We start from the raw sequence: 15780 nt of genomic DNA, 5'->3' as shown, positions 1-15780 counted from the left end.
TGTGGAAGTCCTCCTGATCTGTGGCGACACAGAAATTGCCCTCCCCCGCTTTATTGCCTCGCTATTTTTCATTCAGGAGGAGGCTTCCCCTTTGGAATCTGATGACAGGGCAAGAGTAGATGCCATTGCCAAGATCGGGAGACTCTGGATTCACCATTCGCTCTTTAACACCCAGCCAATGAGAGTGGAACATTCGACTCTCTATAAAAGCAACGGTAACAGCAACGACATTTTAAGCTTGGTAGGGACTTTTGCGCTGTATGCATGCACAGATCCACGAGATCGTATATACGCACTCTTGAGTATGGCAGCCAACGTTCAATCAGCCGGGTACATCTCCGAAACTGTCGGCTCTAGCGACTTCGACAGCGACTCTAACGAAGAGCCAGCCAAGACGAAGAAGGTCAAGAAGAGCGGAAAGAAGGCTGCCACACCCTCGTCCTTAAGCGATTCTAGCTCCTCCGACAGCTCTTCAGACAGCTCCTCCGACTCCGACAGCCCTTCAACGTCGCAAAAAGAGGGTGTTGTTTCCATGAACATAGATTACTCGCTCAACGTACGTGAAACATACAAGGCATTTGCGGTCAATTGCTGGAAAGAAAAACAAATGCATGCAGACATATGGACAGCTTTGTTCATGCGCCAGCACTCCTCTCGACCGGACGATTGGCCTTCTTGGGTGCCAGACTGGCGGGTTCTACCAAAGAAAACCATCCCCATCCAGGTTCCAATTTTTCTTCGTACCTTCCGAGTAATCAGTGCCACGAGAAGCGGAATTTGTTTAGAGACTGGCAGGCACAGACCTCTGCTATACAAGGATAATGTGCAACCTTATATTGTCAGATCAAACATTGCATGGCAATCTGTCGGTTCTGATCACTCCATTGAGTCACAGCTCTTTCAGCTGTGTTCAATGGTCAATGGACTGGAAACCGCGCGAAATCCCGATCCACCCACCGATGAAAGACAGCGCCGACCCTGGATGTCGTATACTAAAGGATTTCCCAACCTATTGTACAGAAGAGTCAGTGATTGCGTACTTCATTCAGATGTTGACTCCGGATTTCCCCACAATGAACCACATGGAGACCTCTTGCAGATACTCACTGAGCACCGGCCGTCGGTAACGGAGGGGACCAGAGAACGGGATCCGCGATACAGCCCCACGTCGACAACATCCAGACGTCAAAACCATAGCCATGACCTAGATCGAGCCTCGAAATATATTCCAAATCTTTTCGTGTTTCACGACCCACGTACTCAGGTGAACTCCATAGGCTATGGGATTGTAGCACCTGAGGTTGGTGATTGCATTGTGCCTATGGGACCTATGGTTCATGGCGAGACTGTGGGTGGAACAACGATGGTGTTAATACTCCGCCGTATCGATCCAATGGAGATATCTATCGCCAATACCCCGACCTATCGCCTCATCGGCAACGGCCGCATATTTGACCCGACTGAAGTACTCTTGAGGACGTTAGGAGAAGAATGTTTTTCTTTGAAAGATTGCGAATATGTCGGTGATAAGTTCAGTATAGTGTAGAACCTCTCTAGAGAGTGCCATCAGGTACGTCCACTCAACACACCCCACCTCACCTAACCAACCTCTCCCTCAAACCCCCATCTTCGCCCTAACAAACGCCTCAGTATCATCAAGCACCTCCTGCACCGCCTTAATAGTCCCAGGCGGAAACCCAATAAACCCATGCGGCGCCCCCCTATAAATCTTCACCACACTCTCACACCCCCACATCCCCCACTTCGCCCCCATCAACACACTATCATCCAACAACGGATCCTCACTCCCACACGTAAACAGCGCCGGCGGCAGTTTCATCCCCCGCAGGTCCTGCCAAAAAGGACTTATCGACGGGTCGCGGCGGTCGGCTTCGGTGGTGTTGGGTAAGAGGGCGTCGATGTAGGATTTCATTACGTCGTGGTCGATTACGAGGTGGGATTCGTGGTGCAGTACGTGGGGGAGGAAGGTGGAGAGGTCGTAGCAGCCGAAGTGGAGGAGGAGGCCGCGGAAGGAGAAGGATGGGAGGGTGGAAAGGAGGTGGAAGGCGACGAGGCAGGCGAGGTGGCCGCCTGCGGACTTGGGGGTGTTAGTGTGGGTGTTGAGTCGGGTAGGTGTGCAAGAAGAGAGGAAGGTAATCGAGGGAGAAGGGAGAGAGATGGATGTGACTGAGAGAAAAGGGGAAGGACACCTACCTCACCACCCGTAAACATCAATTCCCCACTAAAAACCTCCGGACCATTCTTGACTAGCCATTCCGCAGCGTCATAGCAGTCTTCTGCGCCGGCGGGCCACGGGTCTTCGGGCGCGAGCCGGTATCCGATTGATACGACTGTTACTTCGAAGTGGTCGGCCATGTATTTTAGGTAGGGGTCTTGACTATCTTTTCGTCAGCCCCAATCCTCACCCCCATATTCCCCATCCCCCATCTCCCCTCTCCCTCCACCATCCCCTTATTTCCTATTTCCTACCACCCCCCTCCACCCACCACCCAAATCCTACTACACACAACAATCAAACCAGAAAACCAACTTACTAAGCCTCACTCATCAACACCCACCCCCCACCATGAATATGCATATGAATCCCCCTGCTCACCACCCCATTGCTCGGTTTAAAAACCCTATACGGTATCTCCCTTCCGGCATCTCGGGAAGGGAGCGTGCCGTTGTAGCCTTCGGGGAGGACGACGGGTTTGGGGAGGGGGGTTTTGCCTTCCCAGCGCATCTGGCGGTAGGATGATGCGCCGACCTGTGGATTTTTGGGTAAACATAATGACTGGGGATGGGGATTGGAGGTTGGGTGATATGGGAATGGGAGATGTGGGTAGGGTGGGGAGGGGATGGAGATGGGAAGAGAGGATGGAGATGGGATGTAGATGGAAATGGGATGTGAAGGGATATGTGGGAATGGGACGTACCTCATACCACCTCGGTCCATCCGCCCAAATCTTAATCAATTTCTCGTTGAACTCCAGTGTTTGTTTGTCGATGCCGCTGCGATCGAACTTCGAGGCGTCGACTGTGACGTCTGATTTTGGATACATGGTTGTGGGTTGTCACGCTTTCTTTAAATGTTCTGTCCTTGCTCTTTCTTCTTTGCCCAACCAAATAGCTAGGTACTTGGACGTCGCGGGATGGCGGCTTCACAAGCAGTATATGGGGAATGTGTATGGAATGGGGATATGCAATATAGAATATGGGATGAGTCAAACAACTTCGAAGAAGTAAGAAAGCTAAAGACATGCGATTACCACGTTACATCCCCCATCGGCCACGGTCGTACTGCCTCGTGTTCGTCCCTTTTGCACGTATCAAAGTGGGGGCGGGGTACACCTACCACATCCACAACACCCGCCAACGCCCAGAACGTCATTAGTGTCTCTGATATGGTTGGCCTACACGCTGTTATTATCTCCGAAGTAACGTTCGTACCTGCATTTTCGGGTTACTCTTTCGGAAGACTCCGGATGTTTTGCGGTTGGGGTAAGATAAATGGAAGGTATTGAGGCCGGTATCGGCGGTGGCCTTGAACATGACAACCATGTCGAACGTCACACGATAACTTACAACCCCGTGTCGGGGAAGATACTGTAGGCAGAAGAGATGAAACAGGAGGAAAGATGATAATATTAGAGTATTAATAGGACGACGTAGACTACCGCACAGGTTTCGCTTGCATCCGACTCGTCGCCATACCCGTATGCCCATTTACCTGCCCTCCCTTCACCCTCCGTTTTGCCTGCCGTTCATCCCGCACAAACAGCGATGTAGCTACTGACACTGCTACCGCTGCTGTGCGAAAGGGATACATGGCGATATCCCAAGTCATCTGCAGCATGTAGCTAATAGTACCGGCGATCCAGCTCAGCGTCATAGCAATCACGCCTGGCCGCTGACCTGTTCTAGCAGCCGCGGCAGCTAAGGCGAGTGTATCTCCCAATCTAGCTTCCAGGTCTTGGAACCGGGCCTCGATTTGTAGGGATTGCGCCATGTGACGTTTTTCGTAGCGCCTGACTGCGCGGTTCAGGGCGTCGAGTTGGAGTTGTGTTGTTTGGCGGACTTCGGCGCTGAGTTTCTCTACGTCTACTTCGTTGTTGTTGGCGGGCGGGGGGCCGTCGATCCGGCTTTCTAGTTCCGCTATTCGCTGTGAGAGCTGTTGGGTGTTGGCTGATCGAGCGGGCTCTCGGGGAGCTTCTCGGACGATGCGCTGGAGATGGAGGATTCGCTCTGTTCGCATCTTGATGAGGCGGTTCACGGGGGGTATCTCGGCGATGAGGAGGAAGATGCTGAGGTTCGCGTCGGATACTATGCCTTCGGCGCGCATGAGTTGGCCGCGGATGGTGTGCATGAGGAGGGCGCCGAGGAGGGGACCTAGGAAGCAGCCGATGAAGGCTAGCATCTCTGACCGCTTTAGGGCTTCACGAGCCTCCTTCTGTGCTCGCGAGACGGGCGCATCGGCCGTGGTGTTGACCTTTGAGTCCTGCGTCTCGCCTGCAGGTTCGTCTACAACCTCTGGCGCATCCTCCTCCTCCTCATGTATCGTGTCGTCGTAGGTCGCGTCATCCGTATCGTCGTTCAGGTATCGTCGTTGCTGTGCCTCGTGGTACCAGTCCCTGCGTCGCGTCAGCTATGAATCTCACCCATGCTTGCTGCAACCTACCATGGCACCTTGACGCTCCAATGGAGAAACCATCCCGCCAGTACCAATATCAACACGTCTGTCGCGACATCTGCGCCATTCTCGACCGTCAATCCAATGATGGCAGGGACCACGGCAGCCACAACAGGCAGCGCAATCCACCGTGACGGCTCGTCTGAAGATGCATGTCGGCCCATATCATTCTTCCCACCCGCTCTGAGAAGATTGTCGCTGGAGGACCGCAGGGAATAGCGCGAGTCGGAGAGGTCGGAGACGAGGGAGCTGCGGCGTCGAGGTGCGGCTGTAGGGGGAGTAGAAGGTCGCGCACCCTCAGCGAAAGTGGCGGCGCGGTTCAGCATCCTCTGGCGCAGTTGAGGGTGGATGCTGGGACTGTCGGCCGGCGCAGCGTCCATGGCGAGTACCGGTTGAGGCCTCGGGATGGAAGAAGCAACGTGGACGACGCCGTTGCCAATGGATGCCTAGACGCCGCTTCAAGAAGGCGCAATGTGGTAGAGATGCGAGTCACCTGATCGCGATGGGTGCAGGCGCCGCGGAAGCATTGCTGAGGCTCTGGTGACGCTCACACGTACTAACGCGACGGTCGTGTGCCGTAGTGGAAGACGCCTCGGCGAGTCTAAGTCTTACGTCATGTCTCGATGCGGTCAATTGTAGAGCTGGGACCCTCTCCGACCTTCCTCACACATGCGCTATGGCCTAGCTTCCCATGGTTTGCAAGCGACTTGAGATGTCACTGCGAACACCATCTCGACACCAAGGTATATGCTGTGCGCATCCCGCATTCACCCATTCAGACCGTGGCAACCATGCCACACGTGTGCAGGCCTTCCTGCTGTGTAACCCAGCCTACACCATGACCGAGGAAACGACCAAGCGCTGCAAAGGCTTGCACATGCCTCATGGACTATCTTCCATTCGATCAATACACAATCTCGCCACCTGTTGGTCCCCGATGCTTCATACCAGGATGCAGCCATCTGCCGTAGAGTACCCCATCGTCCCAACGCACTTGTTCGGACTCCGACAATGTAACAAACGCCCACCAAACCGGGAAGGTAAACACCGGTTCCTGGATGCTCGAAAGCGGGTGAGTAGGATAATCTGGCTAAACCCGCCACGTACAACCCGACCTGCAACCATGCCGCAGCAGCGGGGACTTAGCACCTCGTCTCCCCATGATTCCCTCTCTGATTGCGCTGGTACTTATCACAGACATGTCTCGTCTCTTTCTCGTTGGTTTTCTATTCAGAAGTCGTCTTTTTCTATTCAGACCCAAATGCGGACGCGCAAAAGTCTCACTTCCACTACCACATCCATACCACCGCAACCGAATATCACGGGTACCAGGCAGCGCCCTGTCCATGCGACGGGTCAGCCCGTTTCAAAAAGACTGTGATTGACGTGGGCGAGGGCGTCTGCGGATATGATATCTTAGCGACATACTCGTTTTCACCACTCAAGTGAACGTAAGTCCTATTGAGCCTTATTGAAGCTTGAGACACGCTTTCGTTCTATTGAGAATTTCCATATACTCGGTATCGACGGGAGTGATGGGATTTCGAGGCTGCTTGCTGCCTGTCTATCTCTTCCGTTGCTTTTCTTTCTAATCATGATCTTTCCTATATCTAAACCCATCAACACTACCTGACACTATCCTGGAGATAGTTCAATCGACAACTCAAGAACGTCCACTTGCTCGATATCTACATCCCTGGACTGAATTCAGGTCTGCTCATTTGCAGCATCTAAGAAGACTCTCTATCTACATCTCTTGACCCCCTCTGGACATCCGCCACCATGTCAATGACATCTGCTGCTATGTCAATGGCCTCCACTGCTATGTCATTGACATCTGCTGTTACGCCAACCAACACACACTCTTACGAAGCTTACTGGACTGGCGATGCGGCGGGGACGTATGAATACAGCACCAACATCACCATGGAGGAGATGAACGCGCCCGTCTCCACCCAAGCCATCCTCTTCGTCACCCTCTCCTTTCCAGCCACCCTCCTCTGCGTTGGACCAATGATCTGGCATTTCCGTCAAGCCAACGTCGCAGCCGGGTCACTCATCTTATGGATGACCCTCCACAACTTCTTCAACTGCATCAACCCGCTCATCTGGCCCCGCGACAACCTGACCGAATGGTGGGATGGTGCGATCCTGTGCGACATCCAGATCCGGCTCCAGGTCGGCAGCTACGTGGGATTGACCGCCTCATTGGCCCTGGTACTACGCAAGCTCGCCCAAGTTATGGATACACGCAACATTACTGTGTCTACCAGCCATAAGGATAAAGTCAAACAGAAGATCTGGGAAGTCTTTTGGTGTTGGGGCGTGCCGTTAGTTCTGATGGGCATCTACTACGTCACCCAGTACAATCGCTACGCCATCGTCGGTATTGCTGGGTGTTGGTCTATCCACGATGCTTCATGGCCTAGCATGGTCATTAGTTTCATGTGGTCAGCCGTTGGCATCGTGATCGATTCCTACTGGGCATGTAAGTCTCACCTGCTCCCTCCCTCAAATCACCCTACTAATTGCGCAACAGCACTACTTATCTACCGTCTTTACCGATACCGGCGCGAGTTCCATCGCATTGTAGCAGCGCGGAATACCACATCCTCGCGCTTCATCCGCCTCTTCCTGGTCAGCCTAATCGTCATATTCTTCTTCCTCGTCTACACCATCATTCTCCTCGTACAAATGGCTGGGAGACTCACCGACACCTACTCTTGGGATAGAGTCCATGATCCCGAGAGATGGAGCATAGTCACAAGGACGCCCGGGCTGGGTAAGATCAGTATCGAGAAGTGGGTCCAGATCGCCACGGGATTCATCATCTTCGGCTTCCTCGGCACGGGTATCGATGCAAAAGACCATTACAGGCGACTGTTGGTCTCCATGGGAGTTGGCAAGATATGGCCTAGCCTATTGACCAGATCAGTCAAGAAGAAGAGACCAACCAGTTTCTCCGCTCCTCGTAGTTGGACTACATACTTTACCGGCAAAGCAAAGAAGATGTCGTGGTTTGGCGCTTCTGACTCTACAACTTCGACATCGACGAGCGCGGACTTCAAGAACGATACCTGGACTGCGTCTACATACAATAGCCCCGTGGCTCTCGATTCGATCCCCCGCTTACAGAGTGTCACAACGCAAGATACCTTGGTCTCACAGAAGAACGACGGAGAAATGTCTTCGCGCACGCACAAGCATCCTACTTCACCATCTCCGTCATCCCCAACACCTCCCCGCCCCACATTCTTCTCCCGCTACTTCACCCGCCCCTCACTCAACGGACCTCTCTTGCCACTCTTCTCCTACCGCAACATCACCGAGATCAACCCCGCCAAACCATCCAACTCTTCCACCACCACCACAACCACCATAACCACCGCCGCATCCACAAACACAAACACAAACCCCCCCAAACCCCCCACCCCCACCCTCCCCTCCGGCGTCCACACCCGCGCCTGGGCCGAAGACATATCCTCCTCTCTTCCTTCCGCTGGTATGAACAATGAAGGACACGGACACGGAAACGGACATGGAAGGGGTGTGCATGTTGTACGCGAAGTGCATCAGCAGCGGGATAAGAAGCGGGGAGGTGAGTTTGAGAGGGTGGGGAGGGAGATGAGGGAGTGGGCTTGAGGATAGGTGGGAGAGTGGGTGGGAGGTTGGAGGGGGATATGGGGGAGATATGGGAGATGTGGGAGGTTGGAACAGGGTAATGAGGATGGGGGTTATGATATCTTAGCTGGGCTTTGTTATTTCTACTCTCGATTTCGTGGCTTGGAGTATTGAGATCGCATGGGTTGGTTAATCCGTGGAGATAAATGAATATATTGGTATCTTGGGTATGCGTATGGACTTGGTGATGACGTACAGCTGCTGGTTCATAACAATGATGATGAGAGTTCATGAGCGGGATAACGGGGCAATGGGCCTCACCCTCTCCAATCTCGTGCATCGCCTTAGAGCATGTACTCACGACGTGACGTTGGACTGCAGTTAGTTTACGCGATCGAACTTACTTGCGAGAAGACCCATCGGATGCGAGTGCGAAGTCCAGAACCTCAGGCGTGTGGAGCGAGTATCAACATCGTCGGCGGAGTCTGTTTACTTCGGTTAAGACATCGGTCGCGCACATTGCATCATGTCAAGGATCGTCGCGTTGGGAGCCGGGAGCATCACGTCATATGAGTTTGATCACGCACAAAGAAAGCAATATTGTCGTGAAGCATTTTTGATTCCGTTATCGCATGTCCACATGGCGACGTATCAGTCAAAGGCAAGCCTCCACAAGAGGTAGCGAGCCGGTGTTAGAGTGACCGTCGTAATCGTGTTCAAGTAAACTCCCAGAGAACCCCAATGTGCCATTCAGGCGATTGACCAGCATTCCATAACATTCCTCAGTCCAGCACAGTCGTCACCTCCCGAAGTAGTAGTTGAAAGCTCGCGTGCCGCAGTCCGCCGTGTGACGTAGCTTGAGGGCCGAATCGCGCGGTGGAGTAGAGTGAGTTGCGAACTGGTCGGAAGGTTGTGCGTAGAAAACGTGTCGTTCAGTGATCATTTTCGTTCAGAACTGAGGTGGGTGATGCTGAGATTGAGGGGCGAGACGTTTATTTGCTGGGGGTTTGTTAGACGCGAGGAAGCGGGCGGTGGTGATGTGGCAGAACTTACGAACGAGCCCTAGTCTTTCTTCTCTTGCGCTTGAGACGGCGAACGCGCTTCTTCCTCCATTTGGCTCTCATCTTGTCGGCGGGCTGTGGTATGAGGTCAGCGGCTGCACTTGAGAGTGTAGAGTTGCCGGCGGGTGCAAGGACACTCGAGGAGCGACCATTGCGGTCAATTGAGTGTCGCCAGCGCCGCCATGGTGTGGAATATAGAACTTACATTGCTGTCGAGATGAGTGTCGTGAGTGTAGAACAAAGGTAGGAGCTCAGCGAGTCGAAATACCTAGGTGGGTGCGGGGCTCGCTTAGCTAGAACGGCTTAGCGCCCAGCCCTGAGGCAGGCGCCAAGCGTTCACGCGCGCCGCGTCACCTGCCTTACGTCAAACCTCAGTCGCGTCATCACCAACATCATTCCAGGGCAGTGTTATCAGCGGAGGAGTGTTGCACGATGGCAGGTGCAGCAGTGGCATGGCTGCAGATTAAGGTCGCGGGTGACAGTGCTTATGGTGAGTCGATGTCCTTCGATTCATGATTAACAGACTAACGCATGCAGGAACGCACGGAGGCAGGATCGAAGTGTGCGGGAATGAGCAGTTCAACCTCGGGAGGGATCCAGAGCTCTGGTTAGAGCACTGTCTTCCTCGCTGTGATATGGGCTTGTTCTAACTTTTACCACAGTCGTTACTCGTGGGCCGATGACCTCACTATTTCAAGGAAACATCTTCGCATCCATTGCATTCTTTACGAACAAAACCCCATCGCTAGGATTGCACCGTTCGTCTATGCAACTGATCTCTCTGCAAATGGCACTTACTTCAAGAAGAGCAACTCGGAGTACACGGCGTCCCAAGACGCGGGCATCCTGATGGGTCCGAAGAGCACATTCCTCCTGGAAGATGGGGATGAGCTTCGCATCTCAGAAACCGTCACCCTGGTCTACTGCTCGAACACGCCGGTGGAGCTTGTGAAGTTGACTGACATCCAGGAGCGAGAGAGGCAGACGTTTGCTTCGCGTTACCTCCTCACCGGTCGCCTGCTCGGCGAAGGTGGTAACGGCAAAGTCCTCGTAGGCATCAATCAAGAGACACAACGACAACTTGCGTGCAAGATCATCCGACTAGACAACATGTATGACACCTTGGCGCTATCGAACTTACGCCTTCCTACCGGAAAGCGCACGAAGCATCAGAAGTCAGTGAAGCAACAACTGCCGACCAGGGTTACCAACTGTTTCCGCGAGTTTGACATTCTCAAAGACCTCAGCCATCCGAACGTCATCACCATCGAAAAGGTCTTTCGGAGTAACAGTACCATCTACATCTTCGAAGAGCTCGTCACAGGTGGCGACTTATTCTCCTTTATCGAGTACAAGGAGGGCCAAATAGACAGTCTGCAAGCGGCCACTATCATCTACCAGATATTGAAGGGGATCAAGTACCTTCACGACCAAGACATCGTACACCGAGATCTAAAGCCGGACAACATACTCATGTCGTCCCTCGAGGACAGCGCTCGCGTCGTCATCACCGACTTTGGCAGTGCTAGGTTTCTCCCAGGGAAGAGCAGCCAAAACCCAGCAAAGGCCAACAAGTACCAACGGATGTTCTCGCTCGTGGGTACCTTGGAGTACATGGCGCCTGAGATTCACAAGCGCAATAGGGCCATTCCAGCCGAGCACGGCTACTCAAGATCTGTCGACATGTGGTCTATCGGCACGATTGCAGCTACGCTACTTACCGGAGATACGATGTTCACTGATCGCAGACACCCGGAGTACCATACGAATCCTCAAGCTGTCATCATGGGTCTTGCAGCAATTTGTGATCTAAGTCACCTGGACGATCCACATCATCCATCATGGGGCGGTGTCGGCGACCGACCAAAAGACTTCGTCAAGAATCTGCTCATACTTAAGGAAGAGGACCGAATGACAGCTTCGGAGGCCCTTGCGCATGATTGGTTCTCCTCCTACCCCGAAGACCTTGAGGACATGTACGCAGACTCAGTTGCAGATTGGGAACCTCGCGAAACAAGCCACGATCTGGTCGAGATGATTCCCAAGTCCTTGGCGAACAGCGTCGCTGCTGGTATGATCGGCGGGAGTCAGGTTCCAGCGACGACTTCACGCTACTTCGCTCTTCGCCAGCCTACAGACACGCTCCGAAAGCCTTCGTCCCAGCGCTGGCGTGCAGATACCCCATTGCCGTCCATTATGCAAGACCATGAAGCAGCCCAGTTTGCTAGTCAGTTGCAGGCTCCATCATACAACAGCATTGGCTCCATTGATCAGCACCGACAGCGCCATTCACTCTCAGCCACAAACGCATCCGGGGCAGGTATGTACCGTTCACGTGAAGATGCAGATGATGATTCCGACGGCTCCGAGGCGAGCTTGAACGGTGTTACGAACGACTACTCACAGCAAGAACACTTCGAATATCTACCGCCACCTCCACACCATGATTCCGTTCTGGTAAGCGAGACGCCCCTTGAGGTCTATCGTCAACGTCGGTGGGTTGAGGACCAAGGCCATGACTCAATACTCGTATATGAGACGCCGCCTGAGTTCCTACGCCAGTATACACACTCGTCGGACGATGACCTACCAACTTATGATGTGTGGGTCCATGATGACGCGCCGAGTGTGCGCAGTTCAACTCATGTCGCAGGAAAGCGAAGGAAGCTCTCGCACTACGATTGATGATATCATCTTCTTGATCTCGAACTAATCTACAGCGCCGAGCGAAACCATACCAAGTTTTGATGCCTCGATCAGGCGACCTTCGGGAGTGGTTTTCGAACATTCAACGTATAAGCTTTTAATAATGTCTGTGGGTATATAATACTATAAGAGCGATTATACACTACCAGCATGAGTACTTGCGGAGTAGTGGCGGATATCTCGCGACCAACAAGTATAATAGCATGAAGATGCGCTTCTCCGCGAGGAAGACGCCTATAAACAAGCTCCTCCGTCTCACCATCTTCCATACGATCAGTCACCCTCTCTTTCTTCACGTGAACCCAGTCGACACAGCCCCCTCCTTAGCACACCTCCCCGTCCACTCCCTCGCATGCTTCTCAAACGCGCCTCTCGAGTTCGCATATTCATTCGCGATCTTGACCTCCACCGCGCTCTCCAACTCCGGATGATCCAACAATGTCCTCAAACTCATCAGCACCTTCTCCATTGTATTGTTGTGATGCCAATCTTCGCCTAGCATCCTCCAGCTCACGACCCCGGTTCTTCCGTCCACATTAGGATGGTAGATTTTCGTTGTGAAGTTTACTTTGGGTGGTGCCTCTGGATATTCGTCGGTGAATTGAATGTGGAAGTTGAAGTTTCCGCCTTCGTAGGGGGAGTTCTCGAGGCCGTGGAGGGTGCCTGTCCATTCGAAGATGTCGCCATGTTTTAGTTCGACGTGGTAGCCGGCGGCGGGGGTTTTGCGTAAGCTTTGGTATTCTTTTTCGAGGCGTTTCTTGGTTGGCGTCATGTTGTGGGATAATGTTACTCGAACGCTTTTTGATGATAGAGACTGGATCAACAGGCAACAAAAACGATGCGAATGTTATCGTGCGGTTGAAGAAGGAAGATGTTGAGGATGGTCGCTTGAGTTGGCATACGTCATAGCGCGACTACTGTGGTGCGCGTTGGTCCGACGCGACTTCCTGCTTCTTTTCATTGACGCGCCTCACACATTGCACTATTCGAACGCGTGTTCATTAGACTAGGCTGTATTGAATATCGTCGCAACGCCCGGAGTCATGTTTTCTCATAGCGGTAAGCGCGAACGCCTGCGCTAACAGAGTGTCATACGCCTTCCCTTCCTCTATTATTCTGCATAGCCTCGTCGATCGTCTGGAGATATATTTTCACAGATCGTTCTTGGTAGTCCTGCGCACCACGCGCTTTAAGTCCAGCCATCTCGAGCATACACATTCTCATTCTCGCCAACCCCTTCGCGCGTCGGGACGCTGCCAAACTCCACTCTTGCATCGAAGCCGAGAGCTCCGCCATCCGCTTGCTATATGGCTTCCTCTTCGCGACGGCTAGCGGCGTACAAATGATCACGTCATCCCCCTTTCGTCGCCGTTCTACCCTCCCGCCTGGGTAGCAGGTCTTTCTTAGAGTTTGCGGCGCTGACGCTATCTCCGTGGCGTGCCGCGCATCCGAAGAATCGACTCTGCACCCTAAGTCTCCATGCGGTCGAGAAATTTCGAAGCCATAGCTGCAAAATTCCTGAGGCCCATGGCATCCGTTCCCGGACGGTACCTCGCCGTCAGTCGAATGTACGCGTTTTCGTGAGACACATCAAGCTTCCCACCCCGTACATCCATTAGCAGGCGGCCGAAAATGTCATCTTCGACTTGCTTCGTGAGCCTGGTGAGATCCTGGCTATCGAGCGGTATAAAGTCGTTCCAGAACGGCGCTGTGCCCATGCTCTGGTAGACCTCAACGAGTGCATGCTGAATGGCTTCGTCGTGCTTGAGGTAGGATACCAAGGTGTTGGCCTCCACCAGCTTGTCGTAAAATTCGACGAGAGTACCGCTGCGAAGTTCATTGGCGAGTTTGATGTGGTATGGCTTAGCCGACGTGGGCTCTTTGAGGATGGCCAGATCGGCGTCCATGAGCATGTCGCTGTACGCCACCAGCGTATCAAGTGCTTTCGAGGAGAAGATCCGTGTAGGAGCGCTCGGGAAGGAGAAGTCACTGTTGCTTGTCGCCGGCTGGTTAACGCCCTGATCCATACCAGTCACCGGTGCATTGCCGCCACGGTCATCGTTCGCAGACCTCGACGCCGATCGATAGCGGTATCCAGCACGGCCACGAGGAACGGTGACGAAAGCTCCTATCTGCTGAGGAGACTGCGACCGGTTGACTCGTCTACCCTGCCTCAAGGCCTCACGCACAGACCGCTGATATCTATGGATCAGCTTGGAGAAGTTGCTGCTATACTTGAAGCTGCTCCACATCTTCTGCCGACCAGTTGAGTACTCATTGAGTATGAGCGATGGGACCGAAGCCAATTGCCTCCTTATGACCCTTCGATCTATGGCTCGAAGAATGTCGAATTCTGCATGGCGCGCCATATGGATCAGCTCGCTTTCGGGGAGGCGGGTCCGGAGTGACGATTGAACTGGGTTCCTCGATTTGAGAGCGCAGTACAGGCCAACTAGAGTCTTGAAACGAAAGTCTTCATTGATGCAGAGAAGACGTGTCGATTGCTGACGAAGCGGCCGAAGTTCCCTCAACTCTTCATCCGACAGTGTGTCTTCTTCAGCTTGGGCAGCGCGCTGGGCCGAGGCCGTCTCTTCGTTAAGCGTACGCGCGCTTAGTTCCGCTGGCCGTGTTGACGGTGTAGATGCGTTTGGGAGAGAGCTCTCATTAGTTGCCTGGGCTGTTGCGAAAGATGTAGTATACACAGGCTGGTAGGAAGTCTTGGAGCTGTTAGAACGAAGCGAAAGGATTGTGAAGAGGTACTAACCGATGGGTCTTGCTCTTCAGATACGGCGGCTACAGGCGCCACATGCGCATTTTCCACATCGCTTTGAGGTGTGACAAACTAGATCTGGTCAGCAAGGGGCCCTACAAGCTAAAATGATGGAGCTCTACGTCGGTCTGCGTCTCAGATGGAACATTTGTTGCAGAATCTTCACTGACTTTGAGACCACCCGTAGGGACCGTTGGAGTTCCGCGATCTGGTGCAGCATGTTGCGCAGGCGTGCGGTCCTGCAGTAGCTGCATGAGCAAGGACTTTATCACTTGTTGCTCGGCCTTGATCTGATCGATGCTCGTCTTGACCTCGTCAAGGTCAGCCTTGGTAGCAAGTCCAACGGCTCCATGGGTGACCGTATCGCCGACTCTCTGTAGAGGCACGGAAGCAGGCATTGTTGACTGGCTAGATGAAGAAGACATTGTGAAGCGGTGGTCGTGGGAAGTGAAAAGTCGTGCTGAGCGCGCTTTGGTGGTAAATGATTCTGAGAAGGTTGAAAGTCAAAAGAGTTCAATCGCAGTGGTTGAGCTTTCCAGTGGTAGTTAAGGTGTTTCATCGGGCGGCTGGGCTGCGTTTATATACTCCTAGGAAGCCGCTGAATCCATCATGTGATGACTCCCGTCGTGTGGTGAATGACTGTGGCGCTGCGCATCGTCGTGGTCCGTGGACACGCAGCCACGGTACCTGTTGTAGCTGAAGTGAATGGTATATAGGCGGAGGGTCGAGATTGTTCCAGTGTGCAGTGGAGTCCTGGTAGAAGTGTCGTGCTGCTTCCTCGTGGTATATGCGTATATCATGCGAAAAGATGAGGAAGGCAGGATTTCCAAGATGAATTCGCACTGCCATGGCGCTGTCGATATATAAAGCAGAGTAGTGGTTGCGAGCTTCATATAATCTTTGAGGTGTACGGATTTAGCGGTCAGCTC

At 53.2% G+C, this 15780-nt stretch overlaps 8 protein-coding genes across 8 annotated transcripts; 2 read left to right on the top strand and 6 right to left on the bottom strand.

The window, feature by feature from the left end:
• Positions 1-318: 318 nt before the first annotated feature.
• Positions 319-578, bottom strand: J4E93_008203 (uncharacterized protein; the record flags this gene model as incomplete). Its single annotated transcript, XM_049346105.1, has 2 exons — positions 319-500; positions 572-578. 2 exons carry the CDS (start codon positions 576-578, stop codon positions 319-321), a joined length of 189 nt encoding a protein of 62 aa, XP_049196506.1.
• Positions 579-1615: 1037 nt separating this feature from the next.
• On the bottom strand, positions 1616-2376 carry J4E93_008202 (uncharacterized protein; the record flags this gene model as incomplete). Its single annotated transcript, XM_049346104.1, has 2 exons — positions 1616-2098; positions 2215-2376. 2 exons carry the CDS (start codon positions 2374-2376, stop codon positions 1616-1618), a joined length of 645 nt encoding a protein of 214 aa, XP_049196505.1.
• Positions 2377-2554: 178 nt separating this feature from the next.
• J4E93_008201 (uncharacterized protein) lies at positions 2555-3065 on the bottom strand (the record flags this gene model as incomplete). Its single annotated transcript, XM_049346103.1, has 2 exons — positions 2555-2770; positions 2940-3065. The coding sequence occupies 2 exons, from the start codon at positions 3063-3065 to the stop codon at positions 2555-2557; spliced, it is 342 nt and encodes a 113-aa protein (XP_049196504.1).
• A 519-nt stretch (positions 3066-3584) lies between these two features.
• J4E93_008200 (uncharacterized protein) lies at positions 3585-5073 on the bottom strand (the record flags this gene model as incomplete). The annotated part of the gene is made up of 3 exons (XM_049346102.1): positions 3585-3609; positions 3831-4634; positions 4682-5073. The coding sequence occupies 3 exons, from the start codon at positions 5071-5073 to the stop codon at positions 3585-3587; spliced, it is 1221 nt and encodes a 406-aa protein (XP_049196503.1).
• A 1402-nt stretch (positions 5074-6475) lies between these two features.
• Positions 6476-8335, top strand: J4E93_008199 (uncharacterized protein; the record flags this gene model as incomplete). The annotated part of the gene is made up of 2 exons (XM_049346101.1): positions 6476-7181; positions 7233-8335. 2 exons carry the CDS (start codon positions 6476-6478, stop codon positions 8333-8335), a joined length of 1809 nt encoding a protein of 602 aa, XP_049196502.1.
• A 1472-nt stretch (positions 8336-9807) lies between these two features.
• J4E93_008198 (uncharacterized protein) lies at positions 9808-12060 on the top strand (the record flags this gene model as incomplete). Its single annotated transcript, XM_049346100.1, has 3 exons — positions 9808-9865; positions 9913-9982; positions 10038-12060. The coding sequence occupies 3 exons, from the start codon at positions 9808-9810 to the stop codon at positions 12058-12060; spliced, it is 2151 nt and encodes a 716-aa protein (XP_049196501.1).
• Positions 12061-12373: 313 nt separating this feature from the next.
• On the bottom strand, positions 12374-12853 carry J4E93_008197 (uncharacterized protein; the record flags this gene model as incomplete). Its single annotated transcript, XM_049346099.1, has 1 exon — positions 12374-12853. One exon carries the CDS (start codon positions 12851-12853, stop codon positions 12374-12376), a length of 480 nt encoding a protein of 159 aa, XP_049196500.1.
• Positions 12854-13550: 697 nt separating this feature from the next.
• J4E93_008196 (uncharacterized protein) lies at positions 13551-15276 on the bottom strand (the record flags this gene model as incomplete). The annotated part of the gene is made up of 3 exons (XM_049346098.1): positions 13551-14753; positions 14846-14923; positions 15022-15276. The coding sequence occupies 3 exons, from the start codon at positions 15274-15276 to the stop codon at positions 13551-13553; spliced, it is 1536 nt and encodes a 511-aa protein (XP_049196499.1).
• Between the last annotated feature and the right edge of the window lie 504 nt (positions 15277-15780).

Source organism: Alternaria ventricosa (assembly GCF_023758065.1).
Source record: "Alternaria ventricosa strain BMP 2768 chromosome Unknown scaffold_16, whole genome shotgun sequence".
Classification (NCBI taxonomy): Eukaryota; Fungi; Ascomycota; class Dothideomycetes; order Pleosporales; family Pleosporaceae; genus Alternaria; species Alternaria ventricosa.
Note: the sequence above shows the minus strand (reverse complement) of the source record. Positions and strands in the feature narration are given on the sequence as shown.